At 41.5% G+C, this 17859-nt stretch overlaps 2 protein-coding genes across 4 annotated transcripts; one reads left to right on the forward strand and one right to left on the reverse strand.

Moving 5' to 3' along the window:
- The first annotated feature begins 2743 nt into the window (after positions 1-2743).
- LOC127333633 (uncharacterized) lies at positions 2744-7822 on the forward strand. 2 transcript variants are annotated; one of them, XM_051360025.2, is made up of 6 exons: positions 2744-2999; positions 3589-3681; positions 4352-4487; positions 4706-4979; positions 5116-5170; positions 7337-7822. In XM_051360025.2, the coding sequence occupies exons 1-6, from the start codon at positions 2856-2858 to the stop codon at positions 7409-7411; spliced, it is 777 nt and encodes a 258-aa protein (XP_051215985.1). In that variant the 5' UTR covers positions 2744-2855; the 3' UTR covers positions 7412-7822. The 2 variants fall into 2 exon arrangements, with proteins under 2 accessions (XP_051215985.1, XP_051215984.1); XM_051360024.2 differs by having other exon boundaries at positions 2746-2999; positions 4700-4979.
- A 292-nt stretch (positions 7823-8114) lies between these two features.
- Positions 8115-14669, reverse strand: LOC127333632 (probable plastid-lipid-associated protein 12, chloroplastic). 2 transcript variants are annotated; one of them, XR_007871413.2, is made up of 11 exons: positions 14329-14669; positions 14138-14191; positions 12558-12632; positions 11982-12101; positions 10665-10856; positions 10394-10477; positions 10224-10313; positions 9241-9294; positions 9069-9099; positions 8440-8550; positions 8115-8344 (listed from the first exon to the last, which is right to left on the reverse strand). XR_007871413.2 is itself a non-coding variant. In XM_051360023.2 (11 exons), exons 1-11 carry the CDS (start codon positions 14593-14595, stop codon positions 8266-8268), a joined length of 1206 nt encoding a protein of 401 aa, XP_051215983.1. In that variant the 5' UTR covers positions 14596-14661; the 3' UTR covers positions 8115-8265. The 2 variants fall into 2 exon arrangements, 1 of the variants encoding a protein (XP_051215983.1); XM_051360023.2 differs by having other exon boundaries at positions 9069-9148; positions 14329-14661.
- Between the last annotated feature and the right edge of the window lie 3190 nt (positions 14670-17859).

Raw genomic sequence — 17859 nt, forward strand, 5'->3', positions numbered from 1 at the left:
CGTCAGTGTGGCGGTACCGCCCAGGTCATCGCCAACAGTCAAAAAGGCAGACGAGTTGGCCCGACAGTACCAGTTGAAGCGTCCCGGTATCACCGTTGGAGGTCGCCCGATATAACCAGAGAGCTACCTGCCCGCTACCGGTCTTGGGTGTGCAGCGCATAGTGAGCGTTTAATGCAACCGAATGCGGCCCGATACCACAACGGTAGTACGACGTGGGCCAAGGTGGAAGTAACGACCATGGTACAACAGTAATACCACATTGGTCACATGTTGCACCATTCTTTTTCTTCATGCAAAATAAATGGCAAACAACAAATACCAGAAAAGCAAAAACTTTTTAGTTAGGAAAATACTTTTGGTGGAACCAATTTTGTTGGAAAGAGTATGGAAAGAGCTACCCCACAAGTGGGGATATTTTTCCAATAACTAAGAGGGGGCGACCTCTCAACGCGAATAAACAATGAAAGCTTCAAAATAAAAAAAATCCAACAAGTTTTTCGTACAAAATCCTTTTTCGATGAGTTAGAGATTGTCATGCGAATAACCACAAGTTCTAAAACATCACATGGATAAGATCCAAATAACAAATAAGAAATATGATGTCAATCATGCAAGGGTTTGATCTCTCTCCGAACGATACGATTAAGTTACTCACTTGAGAGCCTTCTTGGCAATACAACTATCTTGACCACACCAAGATGGAATGACGTTCTTGATTGTGCTTGCTTGGTGAAGTCTTCCGGATTGCTCCCCCATACTCCACTATGGATGATCATCTTCTTCAACACATCTTAATATATCCATGATCACCATATGGACGGCAAGCTTCAAGCACATGATCTCTCCGAAAAGGCTTATCTTGAACTTGCACTTCATTGCTTTTTTCTTCATTATGTTTATCTCTCGAAGGTACAAATGAGATATCACTCCATCTTGTTCTTCAAGCCATACTTGTCATTGGCTCAATTCTCTCATGACCAAACTTTCGATCACTCCTTCATTAACGCTTTGGTCATCACTTTATCTTCTTCACTTTCTTCTTATTTCAATCTTGAAGCCAATGTATGGTTCAAGGAATGGCTATGGATAAAATCTACAAATATAACTCAATGTAAACATTAGTCCATAGGGATTGTCATAAATTACCAAAACCACACATGGGGCTCCGTGCACTTTCACATGTGTATGTAGTGATGGAGGTAGTATATTTTCCCCATACATTATTTCGTAAGGTGCGTGTAGATGAATAAGTGACACACACAACTTAGAATTGCGTGTACATGTTATTATTCTAACTAGTGACTATTACTGTGTAGGGATTCACATTGTGGAGTGATGCAGTAGCGGCTGGGTTTATCGAGCACATGAGAATATATTAATATTTATCTTTGTCTAGTAATTTTTAAATAAACTAAAAGATCTCTTGTTCTGCCCATTGGTACCAATTTAGTTGCCAATTACAAAGGTATTATGTGTTTTCAAGATTAAATAAAGCTTAAAATAAAAGTATACGTATAGAAAGTAAATGGGGTTTCTTATTAATAAAATTGGACCGAGACTCATGGGTTCACTTGACAAATTTGTCATAAACATGGTGCATGGAATACAAAGCATACATATGAGTAATGATCTATTCAAACATGCAAATATAATGACTAAAAAATATATAACATACACATCACATCTATAAATCCCAAACTCCGCATCCATGTGTGCATGGGCGTCCTAACCATGCACATCCACATATTATCCCTAGTGAGGCGAGTCGAGAAAGTAGCAACGAGCACACATGCTTGTAACCTTTCTGTTACTTGACTTACTGGACTCCTTAATTCACTTCAAGTAATGCACACCACATCCTCTACTTTTTTTTCTCCACTAAACTGAACAAAGGAGTAAAAAAAATGCATACACAAATATCTCACGGTAAAACATAACAAGGATTGCATAACTAATTCATCTCATAATTAAATAATTATCCACTATCAACGATACATAAATTTGATCATAATCATGTACAACGGTTCATATGATCTACATATATTGATGCACATGGAGAGATATGATACATGTTACTACCACAAAACCATAGTCTAGGTGAACTAATCCCAATTCATCGTGAAGATACCTCTAGCGGTTGTACGAGTGCAACACAGACCATATTGGGGTTCCAAAATGCAATCTTTGCGCCCAATATAGACTCAAAGATATCTAGTCAAGCCTTCATAGGTTGATATAAGAACTTTGAAGTTTGGCTTAAGATACTTCGAGATAATAAAGAGTAATAGGGCAATGAGTTTTGACCATAAACTAAAATTGTATGGCTTACCATTATACTACATGAGATTTAGAGTTTTTCTCCATGCGGGTAGTTCCTTAGGTTTATGGATAATAATGCTAATAATAACTAAAGATTTTCCCACATAGGACTAGATGGCAAGTGAATTGCTGGATCAGAGTCTCCCATCAGACCGTTCCAAAAGGGGGGCATCCGTGTTCCGATCGCCCGGCCGATGCTTAGCACCCATTTTTCCACAACTTCTTTCTCCAGATAATTGAAGTTTTTTCCTTTTAAAACCAGATATTCTTTTTTTAGTGGTTTTATAAACCAGATATACTCAAGTATAGCATATAGCAATAGCTAAAAGTGGAAAATCAACGTGAGCAAATGTAGACTTTTAGGCCTGTGTTGGTGGGCTGGGCCCAGCAACCGGGTCGAGATCCCAAACAGTCATTTCTTGCTCCTCACCTCGCGGAGCCTCGCCGAGCCCCGACGGCCAATGAGGTAAACATCAAAGCTCCCCTCCGCCGCCGCCGACCCCGACCCCGACCCCGTGGACCGCCGCCGACCAAGATGAACCACGTCAAGACCGCTCTTCTCTCTGGCCACCGCCCCCATCTTCTTTCCACGGCGGCGGCGCCGCAGCAGCTGGTGGCCACCGCGTCCTTCCACTCCACGTCTCCCCTGGAGCGGAAGCGCAAGACCCAGTGGCACCAGGTAGCCATCTTCCTCCCTATTGTGCTACTGGCAGATCCCGAGAAGAAATATTGCTCTTTTATTTGATCCGCCCGTAGTTTGCTGAAATGCTTCTATTGGGGAAAGCTTGCGGTTTCCGTAGATGTATTGCTCGTGTGTTTGATGAATTGAGCGCCAGGAGTAGAATTCTTGCTTTTTATTGTCAATTTGAGAGGAATTCTTGCTTGATCTGTTTGATGGGTTGAACGCAAGGTATGCCCTATGAAAATAGGTAGATTTGGGGGCTTAGATGCTTGTGAATGTTCGTCAGCGTGAATTTGAGCGCTAATTTTTACATTGCTCATTGTGTACTTTTGCGAAATCCCGCTCCCTTTCTCCCGTCCTTGTGTTTTCCAAGGTCATTATTTTGCCGTGGTGTGATGTGTGTCTTGCTTGGTTCAGCCTGTATGCCTCCAGCCCCCTCGCAAAGAAAAAAGTTTGGGTCATTAGCATTGCTTAACCTTTTCTGATTTTGTTACTTTGTTTTCTTATGAGTGATGATTTATTATTATAAAATAGTTCGTGTCTTGAACAAAGAAAGAGCTAACACTATTATCTTCTGCTTCCACAGAGATTCAACTATTATGCGAAACGCAGGAGAAATAGAGATACACAAAGGACAGTGATACGGAATATCTCTGAGTATGCGGAGTACCTCTTCGATGTCAGTGTCATGAACTATTTGACAGCCTTTTGTTATCTTGTTCTGTTCGTTTAATTTTGAGTAAATCGATTGAGATTATTAGCTCTCACAAATACTGAACTTAAGATTATCAAAACATATTACACATTATTCTTTATCATATTCGTTTTGCATTCTTGTAGTTGTAACTTAGTTTGGCCCACAAAAAATGAAAAAAAATTCCAAAAAAACTTAGCTTGGCCCACAAAAAATGAAATAGTAAACCAATAAAATATGGGTTTTTGAAAAGTATAAGAACCATATATAATTAATTCCAAGCCAAACCCTGCAAAATTTCAAGATACATGTTCAAATTTAGCTGTAAAGCGAGATACTTAGCAGGGTTAATCCTTTTTCAGATTGGGAGCTTTAATGCTTGCAACTCTTAGGATCGTAGAACTCTGGAATCAAGAGAATTGTTTCATTTCCTTGCTTAAAATTTTACTAGGAAACAAGATGAACAAAATAATTCGCATCTATTTGTATGTGCTCCTATACTTGCAATATTTGAATTCCAATGTTTAAGAAAATTTGAAGTTCAGTTTGATACGCACTAGATGTCAGCACAGCTTTCAATCGAAATGAAATATAAATACTTATATAGAATGTTTCTTGAACAATTAAGATATTTCTCATTTATATCAATGTTCAGACTTGGCGGGATGAAGATGAAAAAAAAGATGCATCTTGTGGACCTTCATGGTTTAGAGGACACCGTTGGGTCAGGGATTCGAAGCCTAATGGTTTCCGGACACATGAGTTTTATTATGATAATATCAAAAGCAAGGGTACATTACTTTATCTGTACTTCTCTCTTATGAGTAAATCTGAATCATTCTCTTGTTTTGCACTAGAGCCTAATTCTGGATATTAGGAGTCAGGATACTACCAAATTTTTTATGCCATTCTGAAGTTACAGTTACTTTAGTTTGTAAAAATATTACTTGAACAGAAAAGGTGCATATAGTGAACCTTATAAAGTTTAGGTTTTTCTTATTAGGGACAGGGGGATTTGAGTTTTGCACAAGTGATGATGATGGACCAGAGACCATCTTTCGTAATGCTTTTCGTGGGAACCAGCAGACATATTATTGGTCCTTCGAGTCTGATGATTTTCAAAGGAGGAATTCCAGACGTTCTCATTCAGAAAGGTCCAGACACTGGAGTTATGAAACAGACGATGAAGACGAAATATCCCCCCAGACAGAGGTATCTGTGGCCCGTCAGGCTCTTGGCTTGAGCACCAATGGCCCATTAAAACTTGAAGATGTTAAAAGCGCGTAAGATTGTTGAGGCTTTCAACATTTCACTAGCTTTTTGAGTATTTTACAGGATTATGCTATGAGCAATGATGCATTGAATTCTTCACTTATTTTGAGCTGTGTAACATTTTTTTATCATTTATCTCCTTGCTAGATACCGGACATGTGCACTTAGATGGCATCCTGATCGTCATAATGGCTCATCGAAGGTAATCTTTCAACATCAGAATATATTTTGTGGCACCCTTTGCAAGTTATCTGTATAAGTTTGTTTCATTCTGTTATAAATCTGCTGGTTTAGATAGTCTTTAGCACAAGTGTCCCGGGTTCGCATCAGGGATATGAGAAGGATTTGAAGCTTTGTTTTAAAAAATAGCTACGTGTTATACAAATTAAATATACAAAGTTAAAACTACACATCCGTATCCCCATGTTTATCACTTTTTATTGATTCAGATGTTGTAGTTGCGCATGTCGAATGTTTAGTTCCATATCCATAGGAAATGGCTGATTTTATGGTTGCTCTCCAGGCCTATCACATTCCTCCTCCTTTACTCGGGCTTGGGACCGGCTATTCCTTAAAAGGCATAGGCAGAGTTGCATCTCCAATGCTAAGTGACAATAATTAATGCAACACTATATCAATAAGGATGGGTTAGCAGCTCACATAGGTTCTGTACAGAAACATGTGTTACAACCATTTCTTTTGGGATTATGCTTATGCATAAGCCAGCTTATGGGAAACGGCGGGGAGAAACTGTGGTGGAGAGAAACTCCTATTCTTTTGGGCTTCTAAAATTTTGGCTTATTGTTGTGTTAAATTGCGAAAAGTCTGAAACACCCTTCGATACAAAATGTGCCCAATTCATTTCGTAATATCATTGTAACATGCGTGCATGTGCATCCAAGCTAGACCAGCACCAGAATATGCATCCGATTGCAGCACCCCAGTGGAGGAGTTCGGTGGCCATCTGCTGCACCGCCCCCAGTGGCTGCTGTGTTACCGTCTCTGTCCATGACTGCTGCCTCACCAGCGGGTAGAGAGGTGGGCTGCAACCGGAAGCGGGGAGTGGCGGCGGCAGGGAGGAACCGCTCAATGTCCACGAAGGGAGAGTCGAGTCGATGTGGAATGGTCTTGATGTGCTGCGGCGGTTTCATTTTCGGCCAGGACCACCCTGCCCCAGTCCTGGTCCCTCGTGCCCCCTGCTCTGTTTAGGGGTACAGGGGACCCAATGGTACACGAAGAACTGTCCTGATGTCCCACTGGGGCACATGGCCCATCCCAACTCTCAGCATCCCACCAGTAAGATAATAATGATGGAGGCGTCTGCGACTGTGGTGGAGTATTTGGCGACTGCGGGCTGTGGCTGATGGTGGTGAGAGCAGTGCAGCTGGCTGCTGTGGAGGAGGCGGTGGAAGAAAATTGATGGAACAGCCGGTTATGGTGGTGGAGGCGGCGGTAGAAAACAGACGGCACAACCGACTACGATTTAGGAGCTGGGGCCACCAGCAGAGTCCAGGTGGAAGCAACAGGGACGCGAGCATGGCAGGGGACACTATATGGCAGCGCTCTCTGTAATGCTGAGGCCTAGGTTCTTGGCTTTGGAGAGCAGTGTGAGCATCTCCAGCAAGGAGTGCGTGGCTCTGAGTTCCGCTTCCTTGGACAGCAGCCCTGCCTTCTCCATGTTGCTCAGCACCTTGAGCATCTCCAGCTTATTGAACACGTCCACCTACACCTCCTCACTCCCCTACGAGAAGATCCCTGCGCCTAACCACTGCTTCGACCACCATGTCGTACTTGTTCACCTTCAAGAGCTAGCAATTTCGAAGGTACTAGAGCATTCAGTTGAACATGGCGGACTACGTAAATTCTGGGAGCAAATTTTAGTTGGTATTTGGGAGTGGCATGATTGTGAAATTGAAATTTTAGTCAGGTTTACCTTGTTCTTCGGAGCCATGGCCGTGACCGTGAACTAAGTGCCTTCTCCGTGTATAGGGCAGGAGATCCCTCCACGACTAGGACATGCAGGGGAAAGAGCAGCAGCTGGCGATTGCTGCTGACACCGCAGCCATTTCTGCCTCCTCACCCCCTGCTATATCTTCTTTTCTTTCTTGAAATGCGCCTGCCCTCTTCTTGTGATGATACGAAACACACTAGTGGAGATGGGTCGACCCACTCGCCCTTTGGCTCATATTTTTGGGTCGAGCCAGTGACCTGGTGGGTCTCAAGCCCATTTCCATCTTTACAGAAGGTTGCATCGTCTAATCTCTAGTTTGATGTTTTGGACGTCTGTTTCTCAGTTACCGCAACACTTCACTGTTATATTTGATTGTCTACTGGACTCATAAATATTTGGTCCTTCTTTTGTGGACAGGCTACTGCAGAGGAGAAATTCAAACGTTGCAGTGCAGCATACCAGACCCTATGCGACAGTTTGGCTACCGCCTAAATAATGTGATACAGAGACCTGGGCTCATTTGTTCCTTCCACCAGCAGATCAACTTCATAACTTCAACTTATGCAGGCCTATGACCTGCAGACAACCTTCAGATCTGCAGATTCTGCTGAGCTCAAGCAATAAATTCAAAGAATTGCTTGGTTCCCAAAGGAATTAACTCAAGCCAATAATGTACATGTCCATGTGACATTTAAAAATTGTCGTTGTTGTACTTTTAGGGATATGAAGACACGTTTTGTACCGATCAGGATATTGTCATGGCCAGGTTATCTAACCCAATTTAGCCAGTTTAACTGGATAGTCAGATGTTTTATCTGGTTCTGCAAACTGTTGAGTACATTGTGGGCTTTCAGTCTTTGCTGCATTACAGGATGGTAGGAGATATCAAAAGTCTTTGATCAACCTGAGATGTGTAATGTTCTGTCTGACACACATCTGCTCAGAACCGTGTCATGTCGCAACGTTTTGAGATATATCTTATTATATGAAACTGCAGTCTCTCAATAATGAGTAACTGATGCATGATCATAGTTAGTGTCACTCTTATACTCGCTCTCTTTGGGTTTACAAGGCCTATACATTTTGTCCTAAGTCAAATTATTTTAAGCTTTTGAGATGAAATTTAGGTCATACATGATTATCAGAGCAGTGATGCTTTTTTAGGGGAAATGATTACAATATATGCTACTCTGAAATCTATAATTACATAATTCTGAGTGTTGCACTAGTATATACAACAACGTGTACATCAAGGAAGCCAACCATTTTGAGTTACTTACATTTGACCAATCTGTGCTCAATCAATCAACTCAAGCAATTTGTGCACATATCCTTTATCTGGGTATCTATGTTCTACTTGCAATGCGTAAATGAACAAGCTCATGCTGGTTGAGCCTAGATATTCTTATCTTATTGTCAATGTACCTGCAAGGAAATTCACAAATATCAGAACAAGAATTAAATTTCAGATATGTTGAGTCTCTTATCTTTAGGTCAATGGAAATGGAATCCAGTCTTACAAGATCTCCATGACAAATTCTCCACGAGTGTCCATGGGAAACTGTACGCCGCCAACTTGAGCAGCTCCTTCATTCATGGACACGCGAAAGGTATTGCTATTCCCTGATTTGCTGCAAGTTCAATACAAAGTACTTAACATAATACATAAGTGTACCGTTTGTAGCAGCATTAAAATGAAGGTGCATAAATCAAGATCGCAAGGGGCAAGAGAAAAACACGAGATGCGCCCTGGATTTTGATATCTGTGCATAATGCATAGTAATAAGCTATACCTTGTGTGCCGACAGAGTGCTGATGTATGAATGTAGTAATAAAGCGAGTCAAAATGTACATGTCCCGGTGCTTTAAGCATCTATGAAGTTATTTGTAGATAGTATTGTCTTACTGAAACATGGTTAGTATCCCCCCTTTTCTATGTGACTATGTGCACATAATACAGTCGGGCATGTTCGTATTTCCTTGGGGCGTTAGTGAAACATGTTTCCATTCATTTTGTAAAAATATTAGTTTTAAGAGTTGCATATCACACATACAGATGGAATGGAGTAAAGAAATTCACACTATATTTGCTTCAGTGATATGGTACTTGATGACTACTCATAACATACATGCAGCTCTTCAGACTTACCATATGTTGCCTTTTGCACTGAGGCTGACACCTGGAAAGGGGTTCACCAAATTTTTCAGTTGCCCATCTTCCTTTATGGTCTGAAGGAATAATTGTTACATGTCAAATACCAAGTAACACATGAGAGTATCATGTCACCTTCCCTCAGCCTTTTTGAAATTCTGAAACTAACCTGGAAATCCTTGAAACCAGCAGATGTGACCGATGACCAGCTTCCACCTTCAGTCTGTGCATACAGATGAATGAATATATGAAAGGGAAAACACATCCTACAACCAGTGATAGTTAAGCTTTACCTCGTATACCACCTCTAAAGCAGTACGTATCACCCCGTATCATAAATACTCCCTCCGTCCATTAATAGATGTCCAATGGTTTATCTAAATTTGGATGTATCTATGTCTAAAAAATGTCTAGATACGTTCGAATTTAGACAAACTTTTGACATCTAAAAATGGACAGAGGTAGTATACTTAATCAATTAATACTAGTTTCAAGATATTCTGATGCAAATTACTTAAGAAAAATGCACGGGAGTCCACAGTTTTCATCCCATTTTATTAAACCTACAAAATTTTGCATAGAAGGGAGTATGTCTCTACACCAATATACATATCTCACTATGTACTAAAAATACACCACCAAATTAGTCTTCCATACATTTTAAGTATTAAAGATGCTTCATATATGAAACATATATATACCATAAGTCAGACAGCCAAAGTTTGTGAATAACAGGGACTACCAACTCATATGCATTCATCAGAAATAGCTATTGGTGTTTAGTGCATGAGCTATCAGGCTCATAAGAAAAAAATAGAAAAGTCTCCACATTGTTTGACTCTGCCAGGGAACCTAAGTTCAATCACGGTCTGAGACTCTTACAATTTTTATGCTATTTCACGGGAGAAACAAGGAAGAACCCTAGTGCAAGTAGTATTTACACAGAAATAGAGGAAACTGTACAAGATAAATTAGTGGAAGTAAATAGAACAAAAGAAGTTATACATGAATATCTCGGAATGCCTTGTACTTATGTTTTTGTTGTGTTATATAAATAAAACTCATGACCAATAAGAAATCTAGCTCCACAGCCAAGAGATGACGTGCATTCAAATATCAAATATGTTTTGTAATGCTTATGCAAAGGTTGACCTGTGAAGCCCACAACAGTTGCCATTCTCCTGCTAGGGTATTCAGATCAGCCTCAACCCCTGTTCTGCTTGAAGCAAGATGCTCTATAACCTGTCCAGCAAAAAAGTATAATGTAGAAATGAATTTCTCATGTGACTGCTTTAACGGACATCCAAGGTATAATAACACACCTCTTTTACTCCAGTTCCTGCAGATATAGCTGACAACAACATCTGCCTTGGGTCTGCACTTTTCTGGAGAACAAATGTGGTTCCCTGCACTACATGTTGTTTCGGAAAACTAATGAAATACAAGCAGGTCTGGGAAAAACCACATCTTTCTATAAAGAAAAGTTTTACGTATATACCATTATAGATTCATACGAAACTAAGAGACTGATTACACAATTCAAAACAGTAAATCCATGGCTGCAAGGTTACATGCAGATAGTTTAGTATGTACCTTGTTTCCCCTTGAAATACGTATGTTCCCACTACGAGATAAGTATGTAGTGTCAAGCCAACCCTTTGCTTCATCTCCAAGAAGCCTGAATGGCACTGGATATGGCACCTTAAATGGCAAGAACTTGAAGGTGAATGCTGCTCGGTCAAAACGGAAGAGAATGCGTTTCCCATCTTTAATAGTTGCTTCTGCCTGATATTTTGTGTAACAAACCTCATTGCAAAATCATACGTAACATCATAAACACACTATAAATATACCACTTAGCAGCAACAGAAGTAAAAGAATATTACCTCCTCCACATAGAATTAACAGTTCCACAGTATTCTACTCCATCCGTTCACAATTATAAGATATTTTAGGTTTTTTCCTTTTAAAATGCATGTATCTAGACGCGTTTCAGTGTATAGGTTCACTCATTTCACCCCATTTTTGGTCCACATTGAAATATCTAAAACATCTTATAATAGTGAATGGAGGGAGTATTAGATAGCTATATTAAAGGAGTAGTAGTCTTCTCTTGCCAATCTTCTTGATATTCAATATGTTGATAGATTGGTTAAAATTTAGCTTCCTGTGCAACTTTCTGAGTCTCTGCTTGGGTACAATGATCACCAATAGACCGCTTTTGGGACCCCAATTTCTCTACATACTTCATCCGTATTTTTAATGTCCAATTACCTTGTGGAGTTGATCATGCTTCCGATCATAAATAACCCTCCGGAGTTGATTTAATGGTTTCTTAAATGCATTGTCGTTGCATGTTTGTAGTCAGATTATCAAAGTCTACTCCACCAAATCGATATCGTGTTCCTCAAAACCCCATAGTGCTATCATTTACTGTATATTGTTTTCAATTATCCTAAAACACTGCAAGTATTAATCAAAAGTGATATGTCAATTGAGTTTATGTTTCCTGATCATGCATTTAGCTCCGAATATGTAGGCCCTCATATTACCTGTGATGTTATCTTTCTTCAGTTATACTTGCACTGTTGCACACCAAGCTACGCACTTCCCGCATGACACGAGAACTTACAACAAGTCCATTATTTAATCTTCTATAACTCAACGAGTTTCCGCACAGAACAACAACAGATAACTAGTTGATTAGTTCATCAAACAAAACTCCGAAAGACAGAATTAGACGCTAAAGACAACAACAAACAAAGCAGAAGTATTTGGGGCAAGAATATCATGAGCATATTTAAGGTTGAACATTGAACTTCAGAATACATAAAGCCCCCCCCCCCCCCCCCCCGCCCAAAAAAAACATTTGAAGCTAATACGATATTGAGTTATTCACACAGCAGTTACCTGCACTGCCAGTTCACCAACTGTTTCTGAAAACTTGACAACATTCACCACCCTTGGATCATCTGTTCTAAGGTAAACTTCCTGAAATACACTGAAAGAGTCAACTCCAACGAATGTCCTCTGCAGAAAGTGGATTGAGAATAAATTCAGTCATCTATACAGAGTGTGAACCATCTATCAGCTAAATAAATAACAGAGACAAATAGGAGATGGAACATATAGTTTTTGTTGAAGTGTATAAGTGAATTCCCTAGCCCTTTCCATAAGTTTGGACTCTTGGTTGGGTTGGCTACCGCATGAAGCTTGACATGGCATCAGAGTCCAGGGCCTATAGGGCTTTCACGATTCATCCTAAAATTGATGTTATCAATCTTTGCATCATGTCAATATGAACTTGGCTAGTGCATGAACCATTCTTCTTTTTTCCACGTGTTGACTTACGTGTCACACGTGAGAGAGGGTGTTGAAGTGTATAAGTGAATTGCCTAGCCTTTGCCATTAGTTTGAACTTTTGGTTGCGTTGGCTAGTGCATGAAGCTTGACAATTTCCAAGATGAGCATGTTGGTATTATTTACCTGAATGGGAGATGCCGTCCCTGGTCTTGTAGTGAATATGAGCTTCCAGCTGCCTTCAATTAAACTCGAATTGGTCTGCATATAAACGATAAATGCTAAAAGGACAACCTTTGTTTTCTCACTTATTTTCTAGAAATTTTGCATTAGTCAGTTACATGCATGGTAATGTAGCTATTCAGTATTTTCATTTTCTCTAACATTCTCCTTTGTTAAATTTTGAGAAGCAATTCAATACTTTAACATATCCTGCTATCAGGACTCAAAACTTCCATCAAACACTCTACCAACTATCAACCCCTCCAGAAAATTAACAAGAGTACTGTTCGGTGTGATGTCCCAATCATATTTACCCTAAGAGACACATATTGACATGATGCAAAGATTGATCAAGAGAATTTGGCTCACTGTTGTATGCATGGCCATCAGTTCATGCTGTTGAAGTACATGTATTGCCCACCTTTCTTATCAGTTTAGAACTTTAGATTAATGGGTGAGCTCGGCTTTTAGGGGGTTTGAGTGAACTTGTTGGTGCATGCAATTCAATTTTGTATTAAAGTCAAGAGATCTCAAGTTCAAGACCCATTCAATTCAGTATTTAATAAAAATATTAGTGGCTTTCACTGATAGCACACCTAAGATGTGACAGAGCCTAAACATGAGTGAGGATGTTGAAGTATATTGCTTGTCCTTGGCATCCAGTTCGTACTTTTGGAGGGTCTTAATTTTAAGACCCGGCTGGCCTAAGGGAGCCACATATGAGGGGAGTATTGAAGTATACCTTTCTCCTTCAGTTTGGTCGTTTGGGTGAACTGGTTGGTGCTTGCAACTCAATACATACCAGCAATGGATGCCACTTCGTCAAATATTTGGATTCGTTCCTCTACAAGCTACTACCTCTGGACATATTTAATTGACGCGGGAAATGTACAGTCATAAGCTACTTGCTTTGCATCTTTCGCGTCAATTTAATCCGAACGGAGAGAGTAGCTCTCATATTTACATCTTGATATTTTCAGCATTGGCACAAGACAATATACCAATTGTTCCAAACGTTAAGAGATTAAACAAGTCTTGAAAGAAACTATTTGTAGCATATGCGAGGTCAAACAAGTAAACATCTTGACGTCTTGCAAGGTGAACTTAAGTATTGACCAGTAGAATGTCTCTGGTAATGTGAATGCTACTGAGTAACTTTCGCCACAAAAATTGTCAACTGATTTCCTGTTATTTACGATTATATCCCAATTAAATCTGCCCGTGTCAATTGAACATCAAATTCAGCAACTAATTATCCAAATTCACTCAACATATCAGTAGTAGGAGTATTCTCCCATTATACTATACACTATGAGACAACTAAGGGAGTAAACCTTCTCATTGAAACCACACCAAATTTAGTCAACAGATTAAACCCGCATGGTTGCTTTGGATGTTCGTAGCTAGCGCAAGCCCATTACTCTTACAAATGTATCAGTAGTTCAGTTTTTTTTTCGCTTTTGTATGAGACACTTCCATGAGCTCATTAATGCCTTGTAGTGAAGACCCTACAGCTACAAGGAAAAGAAGGACAGTGCACCTACCGGATCAGGCACACCTTCGAGTGCCTCCAGAGTCTGAACTGCGCTTTCCACCTCCTGCACACGCAGACCACCACGCAGCATCACACATCAGTAACATTTCAACACGCACATGGCGCGCGCCCACGCGGCAGAGGCTGGCTGCCCAGAACGCGGGCGTAGTCGAGTCACAAGCCAAGTGAGCCGATTCTTGCCTGGAGCTGGCGCGGCGCGACGGCACGGCCACGGCCCTGCACGCCGACGAGGGCCTCCAGCAGCGCCTCCTCTGGCTCCGTGTACGACGCTTCCCCAGCGGCCACCGACGACGCCGCGAGCAGCGGACAAAGACGAAGCTGCCGCCGCGAGCGCCACCCATAGGAGGTGCCGAAGAGAGGACAATATGGGGATGTAGTTGGCACGCGAGAAGGAGCGAGGTTGAGGAAGCCTCCAGCTGTGGCAGCGGCAGCTGCGGTGGCGGCCATGGCGGCCGGTGGGATGTGGGGGCGTCGTTTGTGGCTTTGCGTTCGCGCCTCCCGTGTGGTGGGCGTAGCGCTGGTGTTACGCGGATGGGAGATCGCTTCGCTGGACCACCCGTCGGGTGCCACGTGGAGGCGACCGCTGCGACGGCTATTTATTTTTAAACACACGCCCTACCTTACCTATGAGCGCTTTTGAAAGGCTGAGAACCTCGGTAGTCGCATGTGATTCATTTTTCAGCTTCCTCGATGCCTCCTAACCCGAACAAAACAGACTAACATCATCTCTAAATCGCATAAATTTATTTACCCTATTCTTCTCTGGAGTTGATTCCCTTCCCCCCCACCCTTTTTTTTTCTTTTGTGTTGAAGCCATGAAGGTGCACGCTCAAAGACGATAATGTTTAGAGACGCGTGTGAATCTATATATAGGGACCAACACATATTAATAAAAAAAGTGTATCATCACAAAGTTACCTCTAGCTTCTTTTCCTTCTTCTCATGAAGTACAAGTGTGTATATATACAAATTAATGGTAGGAACAGTAATGACAATATAAATATACACCTGGGACGTAGTTTTTTTTTTTTTTGAAAAGAGGAACATAGCCCCGGCCTTTGATGACCTAGACTGTCTTAGTTTTCAGGTGGGTCCGGTTTATTCATTGTATCACTTTCATTATAAGGTTCCTTTGTTGAACTACCTTTTTTCTCATCTCTTTATATGTTTCTCTAGCATAGAAAACTCCCACCACACTAGGCATGGCTGTTTAAAGCCACAAAATGTAAGCTGGGCCCTATCATCAGGGTTCTATTTGCCACCGTGAGACACTGAGTTAAAACCACTTGATGTTCATGCATAATCATCTCTTATGCAGGTTATCTACCGGTGTACAATTATGTTTCGTTTATGGTCATCTCTATAGCGGATGGAGCATCACGAATTTTCTATGGAGGTGTCTACACTGTTGGGGGGTGTGACGAGGGATACTTTCACCCTACATGGATGGCAGCATAATCTACGGATTGATCTTCCATCTCCATAGGTGCCCTCATAGTTCAGCCATGATTACTTGTCAAGAGCCTTAAGTTGTTATCTTTTATTGTATCTCGTGGATTGGATTGACTGCGTGCATCTCAGTTATGCAGAGTCAGGATGTAATACTTAAACCTTGCAAATAATAAAACGTCCTCTATCGGAAAAAAATCATCTTCGTTCTGCATATGCTAGTTCTAAATCCAAATTTATATATAACACATAGTCGGTTTGGACCCAAAGTACTCTCAAACCACAATTTTCACAGGTGTACCTATATCTTTACCCCCTCTCAGCCATGTAGGTGCCCGTCCCTTTAGTGTGCGTTTGGTTGGTGGACAAACGTGTATGGGATTGGATGGGATGGATTATGTGGATGGGGATGGTCCCATTTAGTTGATCCCTGGTTTTGTTTGGTTCCAAGGATTTCAGAGATGGGATGAAATGTCCTTAGCTCATAATATTCAATAGCGGTTGGGTTAACAGGCTAAGTTGCAGTTATGAGCTTATAACAAAAAAAATGTGGAGCCAGAACTCCAGCCGCCGGCCGCCGACATAGTGGAGGAGGTGTTGGAGATATGCCCAAGAGGCAATAATAAAATGGTTATTATATATCTTTGTGTTTATGATAATTGTTTGCATACCATGCTATAATTGTATTAACCGAAACATTGATACATGTGTGTTATGTAAACAACAAGGAGTCCCTAGTAAGCCTCTTGTATAACTAGCTTGTTGATTAATAGATGATCATGGTTTCGTGATCATGAACATTGGATGTTATTAATAACAAGGTTATGTCATTAAGTGAATGATATAATGGACACACACCCAAATAAGCGTAGCATAAGATTACGTCATTAAGTTCAGTTTACTATTCGCTTTCGATACATAGTTACCTAGTCCTTCGACCATGAGATCATGTAAATCACTTATACCGGAAGGGTACTTTGATTACATCAAACGCCACTGCGTAAATGGGTGGTTATAAAGGTGGGATTAAGTATTCGGAAAGTATGAGTTGAGGCATATGGATCAAGAGTGGGATTTGTCCATCCCGATGACGGATAGATATACTCTGGGCCCTCTCGGTGGAATGTCGTCTGATTAGCCTGCAAGCATGTGAATGGTTCACAAGATATGATATGCCACGGTACGAGTAAAGAGTACTTGTCGGAGACGAGGTTGAACAAGGTATGGAGATACCGATGATCGAACCTCGGACAAGTAAAGTATCACGCGACAAAGGGAATTGGTATCGTATGTTAATGGTTCTTTCGATCACGAAGTCATCGTTGAATATGTGGGAGCTATTATGGATCTCCAGGTCCCGCTATTAGTTATTGATCGGAGAAGAGTCTCGATCATGTCCGCATAGTTCTCGAACCATAGGGTGACACACTTAAGGTTTGATGTCGTTTTAAGTAGATATGAAATATGGAATGGAGCTCGAATGTTGTTCGGAGTCTCGGATGGGATTCAAGACATCACGAGGAGGTTCGGAATGGTCCGGAGAATAAGATTCATATATGGGAAGTCATTTTCCGGGGTTCGGAAAAAGTCCGGTGTTTTGACCGGAGCTTCTAGAAGGTTTTGTAAGGATCGGAATAGTCCGGAATATTGTGGAAGATTCCGGAAGTGTCCGGGACGACCCGGGCTGTCTAAGGAAGTCCGGAGGGTTCCATAATAGGTGTATCCACGTTTTCCTTAAGGGTTAAGAAGTTTCCCCTAAAGCAGATTCGGATTTGGCAAAAGAGTCCTAGTTCTAGTAGGTTTCGGCTGACAGAAACCTACCGGAACTCTCCCAAACTTTGAGGGCATGTCTTGGACGACCCAAGGATCTTTTCCACCTATAAAAGGAGGGCAAGGGGAGCCCCAAGAGCTCCACAAGTCGCAGCCCTAGCTCCCCCTCTCCCAAACCCTAGCTACTACCTCCTCCTTCTTCTTCTGCAGCGCTTACGGCGAAGCCCTGCCGGAGATCTCCACCACCACTGTCACCACGCCGTCGTGCTGGCGGGATTCCGAGGAGGATCTACTACATCCGCTGCCCGCTGGAACGGGGAGAAGGACGTCGTCATCAACACCGAACGTGTGACCGAGTACGGAGGTGCTGCCCGACTGTGGCACCGTCAAGATCTTCTACGCGCTTTTGAAAGCTGCAAGTGATCGACTACGGCAACAACGAGATCTAATCTCGTAGGCTTTGGAAATCTTCGAGGGTTAGTCTCATGATCT

This window comes from Lolium perenne, chromosome 2 (assembly GCF_019359855.2).
Source record: "Lolium perenne isolate Kyuss_39 chromosome 2, Kyuss_2.0, whole genome shotgun sequence".
NCBI lineage: Eukaryota > Viridiplantae > Streptophyta > Magnoliopsida > Poales > Poaceae > Lolium > Lolium perenne.

What these genes read in the sequence shown, in the direction of transcription:
- LOC127333633 (XM_051360024.2), top strand. Translation starts at nt 2,856, where the DNA reads ATGAACCACGTCAAGACCGCTCTTCTCTCTGGCCACCGCCCCCATCTT. An exon ending in TGATAATATCAAAAGCAAGG is followed by an intron (nt 4,488 to 4,699) that starts GTACATTACTTT and finishes TTTTCTTATTAG; the next exon opens with GGACAGGGGGATTTGAGTTT. An exon ending in CTTGAAGATGTTAAAAGCGC is followed by an intron (nt 4,980 to 5,115) that starts GTAAGATTGTTG and finishes TCTCCTTGCTAG; the next exon opens with ATACCGGACATGTGCACTTA.
- LOC127333632 (XM_051360023.2), bottom strand. Translation starts at nt 14,595, where the DNA reads ATGGCCGCCACCGCAGCTGCCGCTGCCACAGCTGGAGGCTTCCTCAAC. An exon ending in GTATTTCAAGGGGAAACAAG is followed by an intron (nt 10,478 to 10,664) that starts GTACATACTAAA and finishes CATGTAGTGCAG; the next exon opens with GGAACCACATTTGTTCTCCA. An exon ending in AACTGTTGTGGGCTTCACAG is followed by an intron (nt 9,295 to 10,223) that starts GTCAACCTTTGC and finishes CTGTATGCACAG; the next exon opens with ACTGAAGGTGGAAGCTGGTC.